The following is a 19,264-nucleotide window of genomic DNA, read 5'->3' as shown; positions in this document are numbered from 1 at the left end:
GCCGGGAATCAGTTGCTAACAATCCACGCTCTGGAAGATCATTAACGTCAAAAAGTGACGACATTGTTGAGCGAATCAGACTTGATACGGTACGACCGGCGCTTAACGAACTGTCAGAATTATGCAGAACAACTGAATTTGAACCGTACCACAGTCCATCAAAATTTTGACAAACGAATTGGACATGAAAAAAGTTTGTGCATAATTGGTCCCGAAAAACCTCACTGTTGAACATAAAAACAATAGGGTGGAAGTGTGCCGCGATCTTCTAGGGCGAATTGAAACTAATCTTGATTTTCTAAAAAATGTTATTACTGGTGATGAGTCTTGGATATTTGAGTACCACCCGTAAACAAAACGCGAGAACAAGAAGTAGCACACTTCCAACTCAACCACGTCCCAAAAAAGCAAAAATTAGCAAATTAAAAATCAAAACCGTGCTAATTTGTTTCTTCGATAGTAATGGCATTGTCCATAAGGAGTTTTTTGCGTAGTGGATAGACTGTTAATTAATATGTTTGCCGAGAAATTCTTGAGAGACTGCGGAAAAGAGTTACCCGCGTGAGACCAACCTTCAAAGAAAACTGGATGATGCATCATGACAATGCACCTTGTTACACCGACACTCTCAATTAATGAGTTTTTGGTGAAGAAAAACATTCTGTAGTTCCTCAACCACTTTAGTCACCTGACTTGAGTCTCTGTGACGTTTCCCTGTTCCCGACTTTAAAATACTTCAAAGGTTACCATTTTGGAACAATAGGAAACATTAAAAGATGTAACCGACCATCTGAAGGATATACCGGTTTCTGAGTTGCAACACTGCTATGAAGAATGCGAAAACCGTTTGAAGCGTTGTGTGGCTTTCCAAGTGAACTATTTCGAAGGTGATAGAGTCCATGTATAATTGGATTGTAAATAAAAAGTTTTTTATTTACACTATTCGTATATTTCCGTTTATACAATTTTATTTTGTTATATAAATTTGTGCAAAAAAGAAATTTTTATGTATTTAAAAAGGACGTTTTAAATAATTTGAAAACTTAGTTAATAATAATAAACTGATTAGCCAAAAAAGAATTTCTATTGTTTAATAAAAATAAAAATTATGCGATATTCATTACATGTAAAATAGGTGACTACTTTACAAAGAAAAATTCAGATAAGTTAACATTGAAGTCTGCAACTTATTTTTAATTTAAAAAATAATATAATAATTTACTATGTTCCATAACAATGGAATTTGTTGTATGTATTTGCGCCTGCGCAACCATGAATGAAATTTACTTAAAATACTGATTTAACTGTTACTAAGATATATTATTTATAGTAGTTGTAAAAATGAATATGACCTAAAAAACGGGAGGAAAATATATGTGTTGTTATTTTTTTCTTTTCAAACATCATTATCAATTTCTTGTCATTTGTTGTTTTGCAACAAAGTATGACGTGCTTCATAGCCTGCTGTCAACCCAGATTTCCTTTATTTCACCTTAAAATATTAATAGGCAGCCAGCTACCACCGTATGCGACCCCTCTTCGCGAAGAGACTGCATTACACATTCTACAAAAACTCCAACAGGCGCTTTTCTGCTGGACCAAAAACGTCTCTTAGAGAATGGTCTAAAGATTAATCGCGCCGAAAGAACGTAAACATTTTGGTTCGAAATAATCTCGGTTAAATTTTATCACGATCTAAAAAAGAGGAACGCAATACCTGGCTCCGTTCAATTAAAAACAACATAAACGTAATCTATACCCGTCATTAAAAAATAAATACCCGCCGTTTAATTAAAAATGATCCAGCAGCAAAGGATAAATATCCAGGTTCTTGATAAGGAGAGGATGAAATTACGACACACTTACGTTTCGTTCTGTTTCGCTTGCCGTCTGTTGTTAGGTAGTGAATTGGCAAATTCGGTTTCAAATGTCAAAGCACTTTTCAGCTATAGTTCATTTGTTCTACATATTCTATGAAACGAATACCACAGATGTAATATATTTGTAGGTGTTCGAGTATTAATTTCTTTAGTATTAATTAGCTTTTGTGTAGTGACTAAATAGTGTTTACTTTCCCGGCGAATATAGCTATGTATGGTGATCATGTCAAAAATGGGATACTGGGGTTTTTACGTTTTAGGATCTAATTAGTTTATCTAGATCAAAAATATATGTGTGTAAGTATCGCATTGCTTTTGTCCTTATATGTCAGGATTGGCCTAACAGATTCTTTTCAAATTTGGATCAAATATTTCTATATATGGGGTATTGCTCATATTTATTTTTTCAAAATTCGTTAAAAGGGATATCGCGAAAATAGCCAATTTCGATTTTCTTCAAAGGCATTTTAGTGAAAACTTTATTAAAGCAAATTTGTTACCTATAATGTATATTCAGTATAAATAATAATATTTTTTTTTCAAACATCAACCCGTATTTTAAAATTGAAATATATGTTTATTGTTTTTATTTTTTTATTTTATTGCACCTCCTTTCCGTTTAAATATTAGTCAAACATGTTTTGAAAGCGTACATCATACAGAGCTATCAAGAAATGTTTAATTTTTTTGCAAATTATACCCGTGACCTAAAACGCAGAAAGGTTTTTGAAAATTTTATTTTTCTTATTTTAGCCTTTATTGAGGAGGATGTTAGATTTAGAGAAAATTTAAAGTAAATTTTTTGAGCTTAACCTGTATATGAATATTTTTAGAAAATCTTTCTTAAAATTTATTCTTCACCTCTAAATATATATATATGTATATATGTTTTTTTTCTAGCTGTTTTAATTTTTATTATTGACTTTATTATACACTTCATTTACATTCATACATATCATCCTCTGAAGTAACACCTTACGATGGTTCCGGAGGCTAAACAGACAACAAAGAAAGGTCGATCATTCCTGAGATGTGTGGTTAATTGAAACCTAACTACCAAAGAACATCGGTATCAAAATCTAGAATTCAAATCCGTATAAAATTAACTGACTTTACTAGGATTTGAACCTTAGAACTCTCTCGCCAATCTCACTGTCATATAAGTGATTAAAAAAAATACGTGTAAATTATTCCCTACTAAAGGGCATTTGTATTTGTGTCTGTGTATGTGTCCGTTCCCCTTAGCTTAGCACAGTAATGTACCGATCACTAGCGGAAAACCTCGATTTGTTAGTGTAAATTTGTAGAGTTAAAGTTCTAATTTAACTTTCGTTATACGAATTTTCATCATTAAAAAAAAAATTTTACACAAGAGGTAATCAATTTTGGACACAAAATAAATAGTAATAATCCCATTCCGAGACGCCGCCCGCCAGGCGAACCCTACCGGAGGGCCTAGTAAATAACCTAAAATTTCTTTTACTAAATTTATGTCGTTTTATGTATCGAGAGATGTGTATAGTGATTGTCATTGTCTATATCGATCGATGTCTATATCAATATCGACTTCCTTAAAAATTTATTATGCGAGACCATTATTTTGTTGTTTTGAACGCATTGTTATTTAAACATGTAAACATTCCCGGGACAAATCATAAATTGTTAAATTTTCAGAGAAATCGGTTAAGTAGTTTTTGAGTTAGTAGGGCACACAAAAAACGAAGATTGTTTTTAATTTATATAGATAGGCGCGAGAGTCACGTAAACTTTGCCAGCGGTTTTTTTTTACTTTTAAAAATTATGTATATTAAAATGATAACTCTTCAAATACTGATTACTTCAAGAACATTGCTGCACATGCAGTTTATAACAAACAAAAAATTGAAATATCACGATTTAAACAAATTATTATTTTTTATTTCATTTTTTTCTCAAAATTATGCGGTAATTCTTCAACTAACCTAAATAATACAAAAAATATAATTTTAAAATATATTCCCCGTTGAGATGAAAAAAAATGTTCTAGCTTTATTACAACGGTTTACTTTTAATGGCAAAGGCAAGTAAAGAAATTTATTTCTTTAAACCAGTAATACAATATAATATATAGCCAAGTCATAGTATACGGGTCAATAAACTCTTACTTCTTTACGACTTTTTGCTACTTTGTACTTAACTTCTTTTTTTTATTATTATTTAACCGTTTGCGGATGTAGGTTACTTTACATTACAAGTTCGAGAGTCCCGTCTGGAAGTGGTCATTGCAAATGTACTTACGTTCCCTGCCACTATGCATGAGTAGGTCATAGTTACACATGCGCCCATCACAATGCAGTAATTACGGTATTTTTATTTATTTATTTTTAATAATAAATATATTCTCATATATAAAGATGGGTCGCTTCCTTTTCTTGAAAATAATTTTATTTAATTCATGACCAGAATATTTTAATTAGTAAGTGATTTTTTTCATATAATTTAATCAGATAATTAGCAATGTTTATATAGTTTTTTTGTTTTTAATTTACATATTATTGAAATAATTTTATTTAATTAAAATTCTTCTTACAACTTTAACGTAATCAAAACTTTAATTTCATTTTTTATTTATATCATTGATGTTCTAAAAAGAAAGAAGTATAAAGAAAAAAATAATGTATTCTACATTAGAATAGATTTATTACTTCCTAGTACGAAATAAAGGAAGTATTGTGATCGCGAAAAATTTCGGTTTTCAGATTTCAACGGAAATATCTATTTTGATCATCCCTGAGTCCATTTTGACTATTTTCGGTGTGACGTCTGTACGTACTTATGTATCTCGCATAACTCAAAAACTATTAGCCGTAGGATGTTGAAGTTTTGGATTTAGGATTGTTGTAACATGTAATTCTACATCTCCCCTTTTGATTGCAATCGACTTGATCAAAAGTGTCCAAACTTAGTCCAAACAAATTCTTAACTTCAGTAATAAGCCCTAATTGAGAACCTTTCAACGATATATCATAAGTGGTACTTATTTTCATGGTTCCAGAGTAATAGCCGAATAAAATTTTAATTAATGAAATATTTTATCTTACAAGGGGAAGGCCCGTCGGTTTGAATCCGACTTCATATACATATATATTTTTTAACTATTTTTTTTTTTTAATTTAAATATACTAATTTATTAATAATTATTAACCTCTGATTGTAAAAAAAATTACGATAATTAATAATTCAATAATAAAAATAAAAAAAATAAAATAAAAAATATCATAAGTTATTATGAAATAAAATTTTATGTACTAAAAAAAAATGTGTGTATGTAATTTAATAGGCGTACATGGAAGTTACGTGGTGTCCACATCAATTATTTTATTTTTATCACTCATGTTCTAAAAAGAAAGAAGTAAAAGAAAAAAATATGTATTCTATATTATTTTTTAAATTATATGTTTACGGATAGGTTTATGCTAAACAATTTTAAATATTTTAAAATTATAAAATAAATTTGTGTAATTGTTTTGTTAGGGATTTTATTATAATTAACTTTACTTAGATTTATTTTAAAAAATTTTTATTTCATGTTTTAAATGATTATTTATTTACAGGAAAACTTTAGCTAAAAGCTGTTATTAAAGTACATGACCCTTACTTACCTTTTCAACCTTTAAACTTAGATAAAAAATTAGATTTACCAAATACTCTTAAAAACAATATTTTTTTTCAGTAAAGATATCATATTCATAGCTAATTCAAAAATTCTAAATGGAACTAATAAGATTGTGACATCAATTTAAAGACCATTAAAAAACACAAAGTTTGACGTAATAACTTAATGTTTTTTTTCTCTTTTTTAACCCTGCCTCCCGGAACTAGACCCCCAATCAGCGGATGGCTGAGATGGATTCCCATGTCAGCTATCCGCTCACCGACCATCACGATAGTGACATTCGCGGCACGTGTCACCTCCTCTTCGGTCTTCGCCGATAAGACATAAGGTTATGAAGTTTTAACTAAACTCCATTTAATATTCATCATATCTGGTGTACTTGGGTATTTATAAATGTACTCGTATATAGATAACATGAACACATAATACCAAGATCCAAATAAGTCGCTACACAAATAATAGAAGTAAATATAAATACGCAGATAAAATAGTTAGATCACAAAATTCTATACTATATTTCTTCGGGTAAAAATAGCCGTTTTACAATATGATATTATTAGTTAAAATAAAACAAAATACAAAACAATAACGCAACGTTTCGCCTTCAATGCGAGGCTTTATCTGGTGCAATTAAAAAAAACATAACCATTGAAAGCGAGACGTTGTGGAATTCTTTTGTATTTTTTTTTATTTTAAATAATGTAATATTGTAAAATGATGTTTTTGTCACCTGAACAATGATAATATTGAATATTTGTGATTAACTATTTTATCTGCGTATTTTTATTTATTTCTATTATTTGCATCTGAATATTTTGTGTTGTTATTATTTTAACATCCATCCGAGAATTTATCATTTGCTATACAATATATAAATCCCTGCTATGGCCTGATTTTCGACCACATCGGATAAGGGGGCGTCTTAGTACCCGTATTTTATTATTTTCTTTTTACTAAACTGTAATTTTATTACACGATTGCCCAAAAAGGAGTGTAATGTATTTAGGGTGAATGCATGTTCCAGCGTAGGAGCTGGAACGATTTAGCGAACGGCTGAACCGATTTAGGTGTTTGACCCCGCGTTGGAATCCTTATGTTATCGGGAGTGTCATGGGCTACATAAATTATATGTGTTTAAAAAATTTGAAAAATGAAGAAAAGACGTATACCAAATACAAATACTTTATGCAAAATTGTCACCCGCATGTTCTTTAATTATCCTATATTAAAGGCGATGTTCCAGACGCTTGGAATGGTTTCACAAAATACCGGTCAGTTCCCATATTTCACTTGACTGCTTCCAATCAAGGGTAATGAGTAGAGACCGGAATATATGCGTTTGCACATTAAGCATATTCTCACCGGTTACTGCATATTTTCCTTAAAATTTAGTGATGTTGAATATTTTCGCTATATTTACAATATTTTTCGGTAGGGTACCTTGTTAATAAATGAAGTCATACGTTGTAGCCGGCCAAACCTATTAGCTGCACGGCTTTTAGAGCAGCGCACTTAGCAGCCGCGGAACAGTACCTCTGACTGTTTTTGTTTACAAAAGTAATAAAATGTTAAATAATTGTTAATTGTCGATATGTTATTCAACTATTTACTAATTATATGCTGATTTTGAAATATAAAAACTAAAAATTACTATTTTTTTTTTTTTATTAAATAAAGTTGCATATTTTTACACTCTTCATGCATATTTTAAGCATTTTTCATGCGTATTTCAAACTTTTTATGTTGCATATTATCCGGTCTCTAGTAATGAGTAACGAAAGAGGATTACAAACCAACCAGTATTTGTTTTACGCCCTCGCAACTGCATAGTTACATAAATCTCAGCTTCAGTTTCTGGTCGCTTACCTCAAAATGGAGTTGAGCCTAAATATGTTGTTTCAAAACGTTCGCCTTGTGATGCGTTATATTCGAGGGACTCAACCATATCCGAAAGTGTTTTTTACTTTAATTTATTGGATTTCACTGTAGATTTCTCAAAAACTACTGCAGATACGGTTCTGAGATCTATTTTATTAGATTTTCCTGTCAAACGTAAGAAATTGGTAAAATCACTTAACGTCCTAAAAATCTCAATATGATCTAATTTAACCGGGTAACTGAAATCTAAGCGAAATCTTTCAGTAGCCGTAACTCGCAAACGAAGCATTTTAGGACATGTTTTTCATATGAACTGTATAAATATAAATATATTTATACACACACACATATGCACACACACACACACACGCGCGCGCGCGCAACCATTGTCGTATTGAGTAAATTTGAAGTTTTTCTTAATTTTAAGTTGGAAATATTTTTATCCCCTACTTACCATTGGTGAAATCTACCTCCGCCTTCCGGCGTTCCGAAAGGGATTTTTTTTTTTAAATGACTTCATAAGGGTTTCAGTTGTACTTAACAATCAACATCAATGAAAGCAGAGACGATAAGTGGCCACAAAAGTTATTGAAAACATTTTTGGTAGATTTCATAAGAAAGCTACCTATTGTAATGGGTACTATGATTCGACTTCCGGAAAATTTAGACATATATTCGTGTTTCACATCCCCCAAATCCCAAAACCACCGTCAGTTCAAAAGTTTATATATATATTTCACTTTCCTGTGGACATGATAACTGCCATAATTTTGCGCCAATCACTTTCAAATTAATACATAAGATATAACGACCCAAAATCTCACTCGAGTTCGTTAATGGGAAAAATCGAACTATCGGGGTAGAAATGGGGGGCTTTTTCGAAAAAAGCAAAATATCGCTATTTTTGTTAGGTACAATATCGAATTCGTTTAAAGTTCCTACTATTCTTTGGATAAAGGCCTAAAACTTATCAAAGGTAAGCTTTTTGATATCACCAAACGTTGGTCAAGGGGGTGGAAAAATTTCGAAGAAAAAAACTATACCTCAATAGGCACAGTATCGAATCGGGTTAAAGTGGTAGTTAGTCCTTTAAACATTACCTAAAACCTTTATCTGAACAATTTTTGATACGACCAACTCTTACGGCAAGGGATGAACAAACTTTTGCTGGAATTGTAAGATGAGACTTGTATGCTAAACATGTGAAACTTTTTTTCACGTGTAACCATTGTCGTGTAGAGTAAATTTGAAGTTTTTTTTAACTTTAAGGTGGAAATCTTTTTTATCCCCTATTTAGTACCGGTGAAATATACCTCCACCTTCTGGCGTGCCGAAAGGGATTTTTCTTTTTTAAATGATTTCATAATATTTTCAATTGTATTTGCGATCAACATCAGTGAAAGCAGAGACAATAAGTGGCCACAAAAGTTATTGAATACATTAAAAATTAAATTAAATATTAACATAAATTATATAAAACTAAATTATTTTGTTTGGTTTGACATTAATAGTTAATTTGTGTAATATTTCCAGTTATTAAGGAATGATATACGCAAGAGAATGAACATGGAATTGAATTTTATCTTAGTGAATAATTATTTGAATAATAATAGATTTTTTTTTTATTATGACGTTTTCATAAAATTTTGAAATTAAAAAATTAATGATAATTATACGTTTGTATAACAATAACATAATTTAAACATTAACCTAAAAATTACGTATTTTCCTTAACAAAATATAAAATTATCTTCAGATATGCATTAGAATATACTGATGTTCTACAATCTTCTTTACTAGGGCAAACTGTGTAATCTCTATATTTAATGTAGAACTTACAAGAATAGAGCAAGGTTTGTGCGCATATAAGTTTTTATTTATTTATTTTATTTTTTAATATAAACGTTTTAGTTTTATCTGTTATAATCTATTTTTCTTCTCCCCGTTTTCAGTACGAATTAGTACATTAAATAAAAGTAAAATCATTAGCATTATAAATGTCTTAGTCTGATAGATGTATTGTACGTTTAATGGAAGCTTATTTATAATATATTAGTGAAAATACATTAGAATATTTATTAGATATTTATTGACTATTCATAAAAATAGACTTTATTTGAACATAAAAAAAATATAATATATTTTTTTCAGGTTTTAAGTTGAGCTTGTTTTCATTACTAAATTTTTTATATTAAATAATTGTAATGTGATCAGTTTTATTAGGTATATTATTTTAAAGGAACATGCTGAATTCCTACTTAGTTTCTTGATGTCGGAACAACATCACTTTCATGTACACCTATTAAATTACATATACGCATTTTTTTTTTTTAATGAAAAGTACATCAAATTTTATTTCATTAATAACTTCTGATATTTTTTCATGTTTTTTAAAATTATTATGGAATTATTATTTATCGTTATTTTTTTTACAATTAGAGGATAGTAATTATTAGTAAATCAATATATTTAAATTAAAAAAACAAAACAAACAGTTAAAAAAAAGGAGATGGAAGTCTTGGATCGAACCGATGTGCCTACCCCTTCTAAGATCCAAATATTTTATTAATTAAAATTTCATTTGACTATAATTCTCGAACCGATGAAAATAAGTACCACTTATGATATATCGTTGAAAAGTTCTCAATGAGGGCTATTATTGCAGTTAAGAAAAAGATCAAAATACAAATGTTTTTTGGGTTTTGGCTTTTTTTGGATTCATTTTTTTGGTTCAGTCGATTGCAATCAAAAGGAGAGGGGGTACACAACTAAATATTACAGCAGTCCTAAATCCAAAATTTTAACATACTACAGCTAATCGTTTTTGAATTATGCGAGATACATATGTACAGACGTCACGTCGAATCTAGTCAGAATGGATTCAGCGATGATCTAAATGGATATTTCCGTTGAAATCTGAAAACCGAAATTTTTCGCGATCACAATACCTCTTTTACTTCGTACAAGGAAGTAGATACGTTGCAGCGGTATAAGAGGTCTGTTCAGAAAATAACCCAACATTTTTTATTTACGCGCCAACGGAGATATTCAGAGAAGTGCGATTGGCAGCATTGTGTTCTCCATAACCTCCTCTGTAAGCACATATTAATGGATTGTAGATATCTCGTTTAGTTTATGTGTTATTGTTTTTTTAAGTACCACGTGTTTAAGTGTAGATAACGTTTTTTGTAATGTGCGATTTTCGGGAGTAACGATAAAACGTAAAATTTTGCGTGAAACTAGGGAAAACTTTCATAGAAACGTTTCAACTTTTGAAACAAGTTTACGGAGATGATGCTCTGTGGTCGTACGCAATGTAACGAATGGTTTTTACGATTTAAAAGTGATCGTCTGTCAATTAAAGATGTCCCTCGACCAGGAAGGCCTTCGACTTCAACTGATGACACCGGCGTTCAGAAAATCAGCGATCTGGTGCGCACAAATCGCCGATTGACTGTCAGAGAACTTGCAGAAGAGGATAGCATCTCAATCGGATCGTGCCGTGACATTTTGACTGAGAAATTGATCGTGCATGGAGTTGCAGCAAAGTTTGTTCCTAGTTTGATGACCGAACAGCAGAACAAACATCGAGTGGACGTTTTTCGACAACTTCTTGAACAAACCGATAACGATGAAACATTTATGCAAAGGATCATAACGGGAGACAAAAGTTGGGTTTACGGCTACGAAATCGAGACAAAAGTTCGATCATCACAATGAATCGGTAAAGGGTCTCCACGCCCAAGAAAGCACATCAGTCTCGATCCTATGTCAAATGATGCTCTCTGTTTTTTTTTTATTTTAATGGATCTGTGCATTTTGAATTCTTGCCTCAAGGTGAAACAGTGAATTGTCCTTTCGATGAAGGCGTTTTATATCGGTTACATGAAAAAAATCCGCAAAAAGAGACCAAAGTTGTGGTGAGACAACTCATTCAGTTTTGCGCCAAAAATCAGATGACTGTTCTTCACCAACCTACTCGCCAGACCTGGATCCTTGCGATTTTTTCTTATTTCCGAAATTAAAATCGGTGATGAAAGGACACAGTTTTGTGATTATTGATGCCATTAAAACAAATTCGTTACGGACCTTAAAAGCCATTTCACATGGTGCTATCCAGGACTGCTTCGCGAAGTGGAAACTCTACAGAGAAAAGTGCGTGAGTAGGGAAGGGGAGTACTTTGAAAGGAACAAGAACCAATAATATGTAAAATTAATAATAAAAAAAATAATAAATAAATAAAGCTCGGTTACTTTCTGAACAGACTTCATATATACATTTTTCTATGGATACATTATAATCTGTTCAACTAGTGAACAGGAAGTAATTCACAATGGCCCAATGAAATGGATGATATATTTGACATGTAAATCAGGCGTATTTATATCTTGTATTGTCTCAGGCCGACCATTCCTGAGTAATGTGATTAATTAAACTGCAACCGCGCAGTACCCATTGTCTAGTATTCAAATCCATATAAAAGTAAGTAACCTTTACTAGGATTTTAACCTCAGAACGTTTGATTTCGAAAATCAGCTGTTAAACAAGTGATTTGCGACAAGTTTACCACTAGACTTTTTTTTTAACCTCTGAGATCACCGTTAGGTATTGCTTCAGAAGATGAGATAAATGACAAGTAGCGTGTGAAAATGGCATTCCTGACTGGGATTCGTACCCGGGATCTCCGGATGAAAGGCCGAGACGCTACCACTCGCGCCACGGAGGCCGTTTACCACTAGACTTGCAGCGGTATATTTAACAATAATTTAGGTTAACTTACAGTATAATATAAATAAATGCAATTAAATACAGATTATTTATTTTTAACAGTAGTAATTTTTGTTGGAGTATCAATTAGTTGATCATTAAAAGTAAATTTTGTATGTTACTTCCTACCATTGTCAAGATAAATTATAGCTGAGGATATTCTTAGATTTGGAATCGTAATTGACAATTCGTTACTGTGGAATAAAAGACAGAGATACATATCGCTTTATGTATAGTGAGCAGTTGTTTGAAAATCCAATAGATCATTTTTTTTAACCTAATCTTCGCTACTTTTGCCTTCTAACAAGTTTTAAATTTAAAATTTCCTTTTCCAACTTTTATTATATGTTTTCCTGAGAAATTTTGTAAGCCTTCAGCACTATACAACACTTCCGGTAAAATTATATTTTTATAGTGTCTTAATTTCGCGTTTTGGGATAAGCATTTTTTATTGTAAATATTTCTTGTGAGTAGATAAATCTCTATCATTTTTTATGTTCTGGATTTTGTTGCTTCTTTTTCTAAAACATTCGGGATATTTCACCTAGACAATTAAATTTTGGACTCTTGATCGATTCTTTTCTGAAATTTTAATTGTTTGAATTCTACTTTTATTATTAGAAAACCATTTTATTTTTCTATATAAAATGTGTACATCGAATTATTTGCACATTTGTTTAAATCTTGATTTTCATCTCTCAAATGTCTTTAACAAAAATTACCAGATCGCTAGCAAATGCTAAAACGTTTACATTAACAGATTCAGATTTTGTTCCAGTTTTTATGCTTTCGTTTATCTTAAGTATTTGGACTTTCTATTAGGAAAGTCCATTCGTAATGGAGTTTCCTAACCGTAGTAAAAACAGTAGTTTAAGAAAATCCATTCTTAAACTACTGTTCCAAAACGTAAGTGAAATAATATGAGTGAAAGACCCATATAATTCACACCTTGTCTCACTTCAGTATTTATTTCAAAAGGTTTGGAAATTCAGTTTTTGAATATGTGGTTTCTTTTATAGTATTTTTTCGATTTCAGACTTTTTCAATATATTATCAACAGATTCTCCATGAATTGAATCATATGCGTTTTTGAAGTCCACAAAATAACTATAAATTCCGAATTTATAATTTTTTGGTATTTTAAAAGGGATTTTAGATTGAAAATTTGTTTAATGCAATTTCTACCTGGTAGAAAGTCGTTTTGATATTCGTTTAATATATGTTCAACTATTCGTTGAATTCTATTTAATAATGCTTTTGATAAAATTTTATACATGACGGACAAAAGTGAAATTCCTCTGTAAGGTACTTTTTTATTATCGCACCGCCACTTCTTTTCACTTGTTTTGATGCAACTTCTTCAAATTTCATGAGAAAATGAATAATAGCATTTATTGAAACTGGAAAAAAACATTTGTTACTGACAAATAAAAAATTAAACACCAATAAATACCATAAATACAGTATAAATTCATAAACACAATACATCACCATTTTGGAGGATAAAACTTGTGAATGCTACTGAAAGCAGAATAAGATTATAATATTATTTCAAAAACATAATTTTTACTCATTTTATAATATTTGTCACCAATACAAGAGTTGGTGCAATAACAATATAGTTATGTTATTAATAAGTTGTATATAATATGTATATTTAATATTTATTAGAAGAGGTTAGCCTGCGTAGGTTATGTTTGGTTAGGGTACATTGATGTCGCTGGCCGGGGAGGGGGGGGGATTATGCATGGGGACCATACCTCGAACCTTATGTAGTAGTAGGACGGGAAGGGTAACCTTCTTGCGGAGGAATTTTCGGGCCCTCCAGAAGCGGAAGGTCAGAACATTCCGGTGATGTAAAGGAGACCCTGAGGGGGGGGGGGTGTGGGACGACTGCAAGTGCCCCAAGCTAGGGTGGGTTTTAGTCATCGTCAAAACTCATAGATGCAGCTGAGGTAACGCCTTCCAGTCGAATGCCGGCCACCCCATATGAGTTTAAAAATAAAAAGGTTATATTGATATACGTATGGTACGATTCGTCAGTACACGTAGTTCTAAGGTTCAAATCTTACATAAAGGCAGTTACTTTTATACAGATTTGGATACCAGATAGTGGATACCAGTGTTCTTTGGTTTTGGCTGAACAGCCAAAACCAAAGAACTGAATTAGCTGAACAATTAGCTGAACAGAAAAAGAAAGAGTAAGCAAAAAATAGTCTTAACAAACATAACCTCCGTTCGCCAACAAAATATTTTTTTGTCTAATACATTTTAATATACGTTTAATACCTTGTTTTTTGACAAAGAAGTTACATCAAAAAAAGTGGGAAAAAAAAAACTGGCAGTGCGATAACAGACAAGTATCCTCTATAATTTGTTTAAATCGGTTTTGGCATCTTTTATGTGTAATGGATGAATTAAGGCATTTTCCAAATCTTTTGTAATTTTTTTAATTTTCAAAATTCTAATTTATTACTTAATTAATTCATATAATTTCATCATTGCCTTTACAATATTTTATTCACTTTGTTGTTTTTATTTATTCGTTTTGTTGTTTTTCAAATTTTTAATCATATCTTGCATCTTCTTTAAATCTGGAGGTTTGAAGAAGGTCCTATGATTTTGAATTCAGATATTTTTCTGTCGGATCTGGACGATTAGTCATGTTAAAGAATATTTTGTCAACGTTTCCAGATTCTCTTAGGAATTCATCATTATTTCCCCTTTGTCATTTTTGAAATTTGCACATATCAGCTGAAAATCATCTACTTTTCATGAAAAGTTTGCAAAATTTTCTTCTGTTGTTTTAATTTTTCATACAGTGTTTTTTTTATTTTTCTAATTATTTTGTACAAGATTCTTCTGGTTTCAAGCCACCTCTTATTAGAATTAATTTTTTTCAGTTTTAATTTACATTCAAAAAGTATTAATTATCTTCCACTCTCATTGTTGTTCTTTTGTTCTAACATTTGCTATTTATTCAGTTTATTAAAAAAATTAATCTATTATTTTTTATTTTAAAATAAAATATTACTAATATTTTATCGAAAATAATTTATTTTATCTTTTTAAATTATTTGCTTTATGATTTTATTCTTTGTGCAGATATTACACGATTGTTGGACCACGTATTCTCCGCCCCAACAGTGACTACCATGTAGCTGTAACTGCTGTAGGTGTTAGTCAGCCCACAACTGTTATCGTTGAAGTTGGAGGTAAACAGGATTCTGGAGGTTCATTTAAAACAAGTCAATTTATTACTGTTGAACCATATGTTACACGAATACTGAAATTAGAGGTATTTTTACTTTTTATAATAGATTTAAAATCTGTAAATAATCCTAAATCCACTTTTTCTTCAAATCATTAAAAGAATATTTGTAAGTTTTTATGTTTAATGTATGTAATTTGTTTCATGTCAAATTTACATATAATTGTTTTTGCATTACATTTACAATAATTCGAAAGCCTTAAATAAAATAAAATTTAAGAAGAATGTTTCATTGAAATCTTCAGTCATCATAGATTTTTTTACATTTTTCTAAGGGTTTTAACAATTTTTCTTCAGAATACAGAAAATTAATGTTAAGTAGCTGTAAATCGTAATTATTTCTTCAAGTGAAAACATTTTTTACTCAAATCAAGGGATTCTTTCAAGAAGTTCATTCGAACTTTGCTGTTAGAGTCCGCAGAAGAACTGGACAGCACGACGAAGTCATCAAACTATGTTTACAGTTCTAAATATGAACTAACCTAAAACTGAAATGAAAATGGGGAAAAATTAAGCATGAAAACATTATATTTCAGTTCAATTAGATTTTTAATAAAGAATACTTTAAAAAAATACCTCAAATTTTGTTAGACAACGTTTTTTCTTGCATTTGATGAACCACAGGACTCGAATATGTCACTTTTTCCTCAAAATAGTGGCTTTATTTCGGTATTAAGCTGCTAGGTAGCATTAATAGATAGTACTAGGTAGCATACAAAAAATTTCTATTCTAAAAGAACTATTTGGAGAAATAAAAAAAAGTTCTTTTTTTCCTTTGTCTTCAGTCATTTGACTGGTTTGATCCAGCTCTCCAAGATTCCCTATCTAGTGCCAGTTGTTTCATTTCAGTATACCCCCTACATCCTACATCCCTAACAATTTGTTTTACATATTCCAAACATTGCCTGCCTGCACAATTTTTTCCTTCTACCTGTCCCTCCAGTATCAAAGTGACTAGTTCAGGATGTTTTAATATGTGGCCTATAAGTCTGTCTCTTCTTTTAACTATATTTTTCCAAATTTTTCTTTCTTCATAAATTTGCTGCAACACCTCTTCATTTGTCACTTTATCCACCCATCTGATTATTAACATTCTTCTATAGCACCACATTTCAAAAGCTTCTAATCTTTTCTTCCCAGGTACTCCGATCGTCCAAGTTTCACTTCCATATAAAGCTACGCTTGAAACGTATACTTTCAAAAATCTTTTCCTGACATTTAAATTAAGTTTTGATGTAAAGAAATTATATTTCTGACTGAAGGCTCGTTTCGCCTGTGCTATTTGGCATTTTATATAGAAAAAGTTCATTTAATAATAATATAAAAAGTGTGTCCACAAATATGTTATAAATCGAGGGTTACACTTACAAAGTAAAAATGCAATATTGCATCATGGATCTTTGATTTGTTAAGGTTATTATATTAGTTTTATTAAAAAAGGAAAAATGTGATATGAAGCGAATGATATGACTATCAACAAATAAACTGGCTGAGAAATTCAAAAAATGTATATTTGTTTGTTCTAGAAAGGCAATCAATTTTAATAATAAATCTATAAGATAACAGTCAGTAATTCATAAAAAAATAAAAGAATAATCTAACAAAACACAGTGAAATCCAGAAAAATTATAATGAAATTGTAAACCGTACCGTAAGAGTCTCACAGATAACAAAATGATACTGATATCAAAAAAGGTGAGAGATTGACTACATTTCTATTATCAAAATCAAAATTATTAATTTAGAATCTTGTTTAAAAAAAGTACATGTTAAATATGTAGCAATATGATGTGTATTACATATCACATTTTTTTATGATGACACATTCAGAACGTCAAAGAAACTACGCTAAGTTGTATCTTTATTATTTTTATATATACAAAATACAGTAATTAACGAAGTAAGACTAGGTAAATAAATAATCAATACATCTGTTGCTAAAAAATCAAGAATATGAAAAAAAGTGATAAATATGAAAGAAGGTGAATATGAAACTCAAAATCAGAATATGAAAGAAAGTAATGCACAATGCATTCAGTTGATTTTTTTTCTATTTATATTCTATATTAAAAATATTGCGTTAAAACATACACACAATGAAAAAACCGAATTTTCATCATGTTGAAAAGTTGAAATAATGTTGAATATTTAAAGTAGACAATACAAATCGTAGTGAAATATAAGGTGAAAATTATTTCAAAACAAATATGTAATTGAAGAAAAAAAGTTGAATCACTAAGTCAACATGCAATGTAAATGGTAATAGATGATAAATTTGTGACAGCAAATTTAATCTAAATTATGGTGACTTTATACTACCTCTGCTAATTATATGAATTTGTTTAATAAGTTGAAATGAAATCAGTACAGTAAGAGTTTTGTAACAAATTTTTCTATTTTTTGCTTATTGTATGGAACTCTTAAACATTTTTTATTATCTATTATTGTATATCTATTGTCTATATATTTAACATGTATTTTTTTTTTAAACAAAATTCTAAATTAATAACAGACTTTGATAATAGAAATGTAGTCTCACACCTTTTTTGATATTGGTATCATTTTGTCATCTGCGAGACTTACCGTATGATTTACAATTTCATAGTAATTTTTTTGGATAAAAAATTATTTACATAATAATTTTCTTTATAAACATTTATTAATATTTATGATGATAACTTATTTTATTTTTTATGATAAAATTGATTTTGTTAGTTTTTATAATCATCAAATTTTGTTTAATGAAATCCTTATAAATTATTTTCCACAGTTCTCTACATTTAGAAACTTCATTAAGATACTTTGATATCTTTCCAGTTTTTCCTTTCTTAGTGTATTTCTGATTTTTATATATAATTACGAAAAGTGAGTATATGGAATCTGTTTACTTCTTATCAACGTTAATATCACATAGACATATGCACAATCTAGAGCAGTGGTCTCCAGAGTAGGGTATGCAAGGTGATACTTGGGGGTACACTAGAGAAGTAGTATAAATAATGAATAATTTGGTTTTAGACCGCACTCGCGCACACACACATAAATATATATATTATATGGGATACAACTAATAATTATTTTTGTCATAGGGGTATGTGAACAAAGTTTGGAGATCAGTGATCTAGAGTGTATATAAATATATGTGATAACTAAGAAACTACTAGAGGAATTAGTAAAACCTCAAAGAATTATTACAATTTATATCCAAAATTTTTATTATTTATTCCTAATGTATGTGTTGCAATCTGTTCAACTTGAACAATAAGCAATGTCATGGTCTAATAGATAAGATATGTTGTATAAATACGCAAATAGCAGTTGAAAACCGATAGGGTAAAAATTAATACTTAAAAATGTGTAGCAAAAACAAAGCTAATACTGAAATGAAAATTCTTCACTTTAAAAAAATGTATCATCAATAAAATTATTTACATTAAAACAAAAAAAAGCCAACAAAGAATTGCAAATAAACAAGGAGCAGCAGTCGACAAAAATTTATACTCTGACTATTGAGGGTTTCGCCCTTGACAGACTATTACTTAGGAGGAACAATAAGTTATAAGTATGCAAGTAAAAAATAGAAACAGTCTGAAGATATCAAGTAAAACAATAACTGATAAAAAAGATCAAAATATTTGGCATATTCCCCATTTCTGAATGGTATTGCCAAAATATGTAACCAAAATACACACTAATGTAATGAAACCATGTGACTAGTACAAAATGTGATTTTATATCGAGAAACAGCAAAAAAGGAAAAACCTTTTTAGCCTCCATCCATTTATGGGGGTTTCAGTAAGACAGATACCATT

At 30.1% G+C, this 19,264-nt stretch overlaps 1 protein-coding gene across 3 annotated transcripts in view; it reads left to right on the top strand.

Moving 5' to 3' along the window:
• LOC142318763 (CD109 antigen-like) overlaps nucleotides 1-19,264 on the top strand; it is a 326,445-nt gene that overhangs the window by 215,535 nt on the left and 91,646 nt on the right. For all 3 annotated transcript variants that reach the window (XM_075355213.1, XM_075355212.1, XM_075355214.1), the window contains exon 4: nucleotides 15,287-15,479. In XM_075355213.1, the coding sequence (XP_075211328.1) occupies nucleotides 15,287-15,479 (193 nt within the window). The remainder of the gene's footprint in view (nucleotides 1-15,286; nucleotides 15,480-19,264) is intronic.

This window comes from Lycorma delicatula, chromosome 2, assembly GCF_047948215.1.
Source record: "Lycorma delicatula isolate Av1 chromosome 2, ASM4794821v1, whole genome shotgun sequence".
NCBI classification, from domain to species: Eukaryota; Metazoa; Arthropoda; class Insecta; order Hemiptera; family Fulgoridae; genus Lycorma; species Lycorma delicatula.
This window is presented reverse-complemented; position numbering and strand designations above follow the sequence as displayed.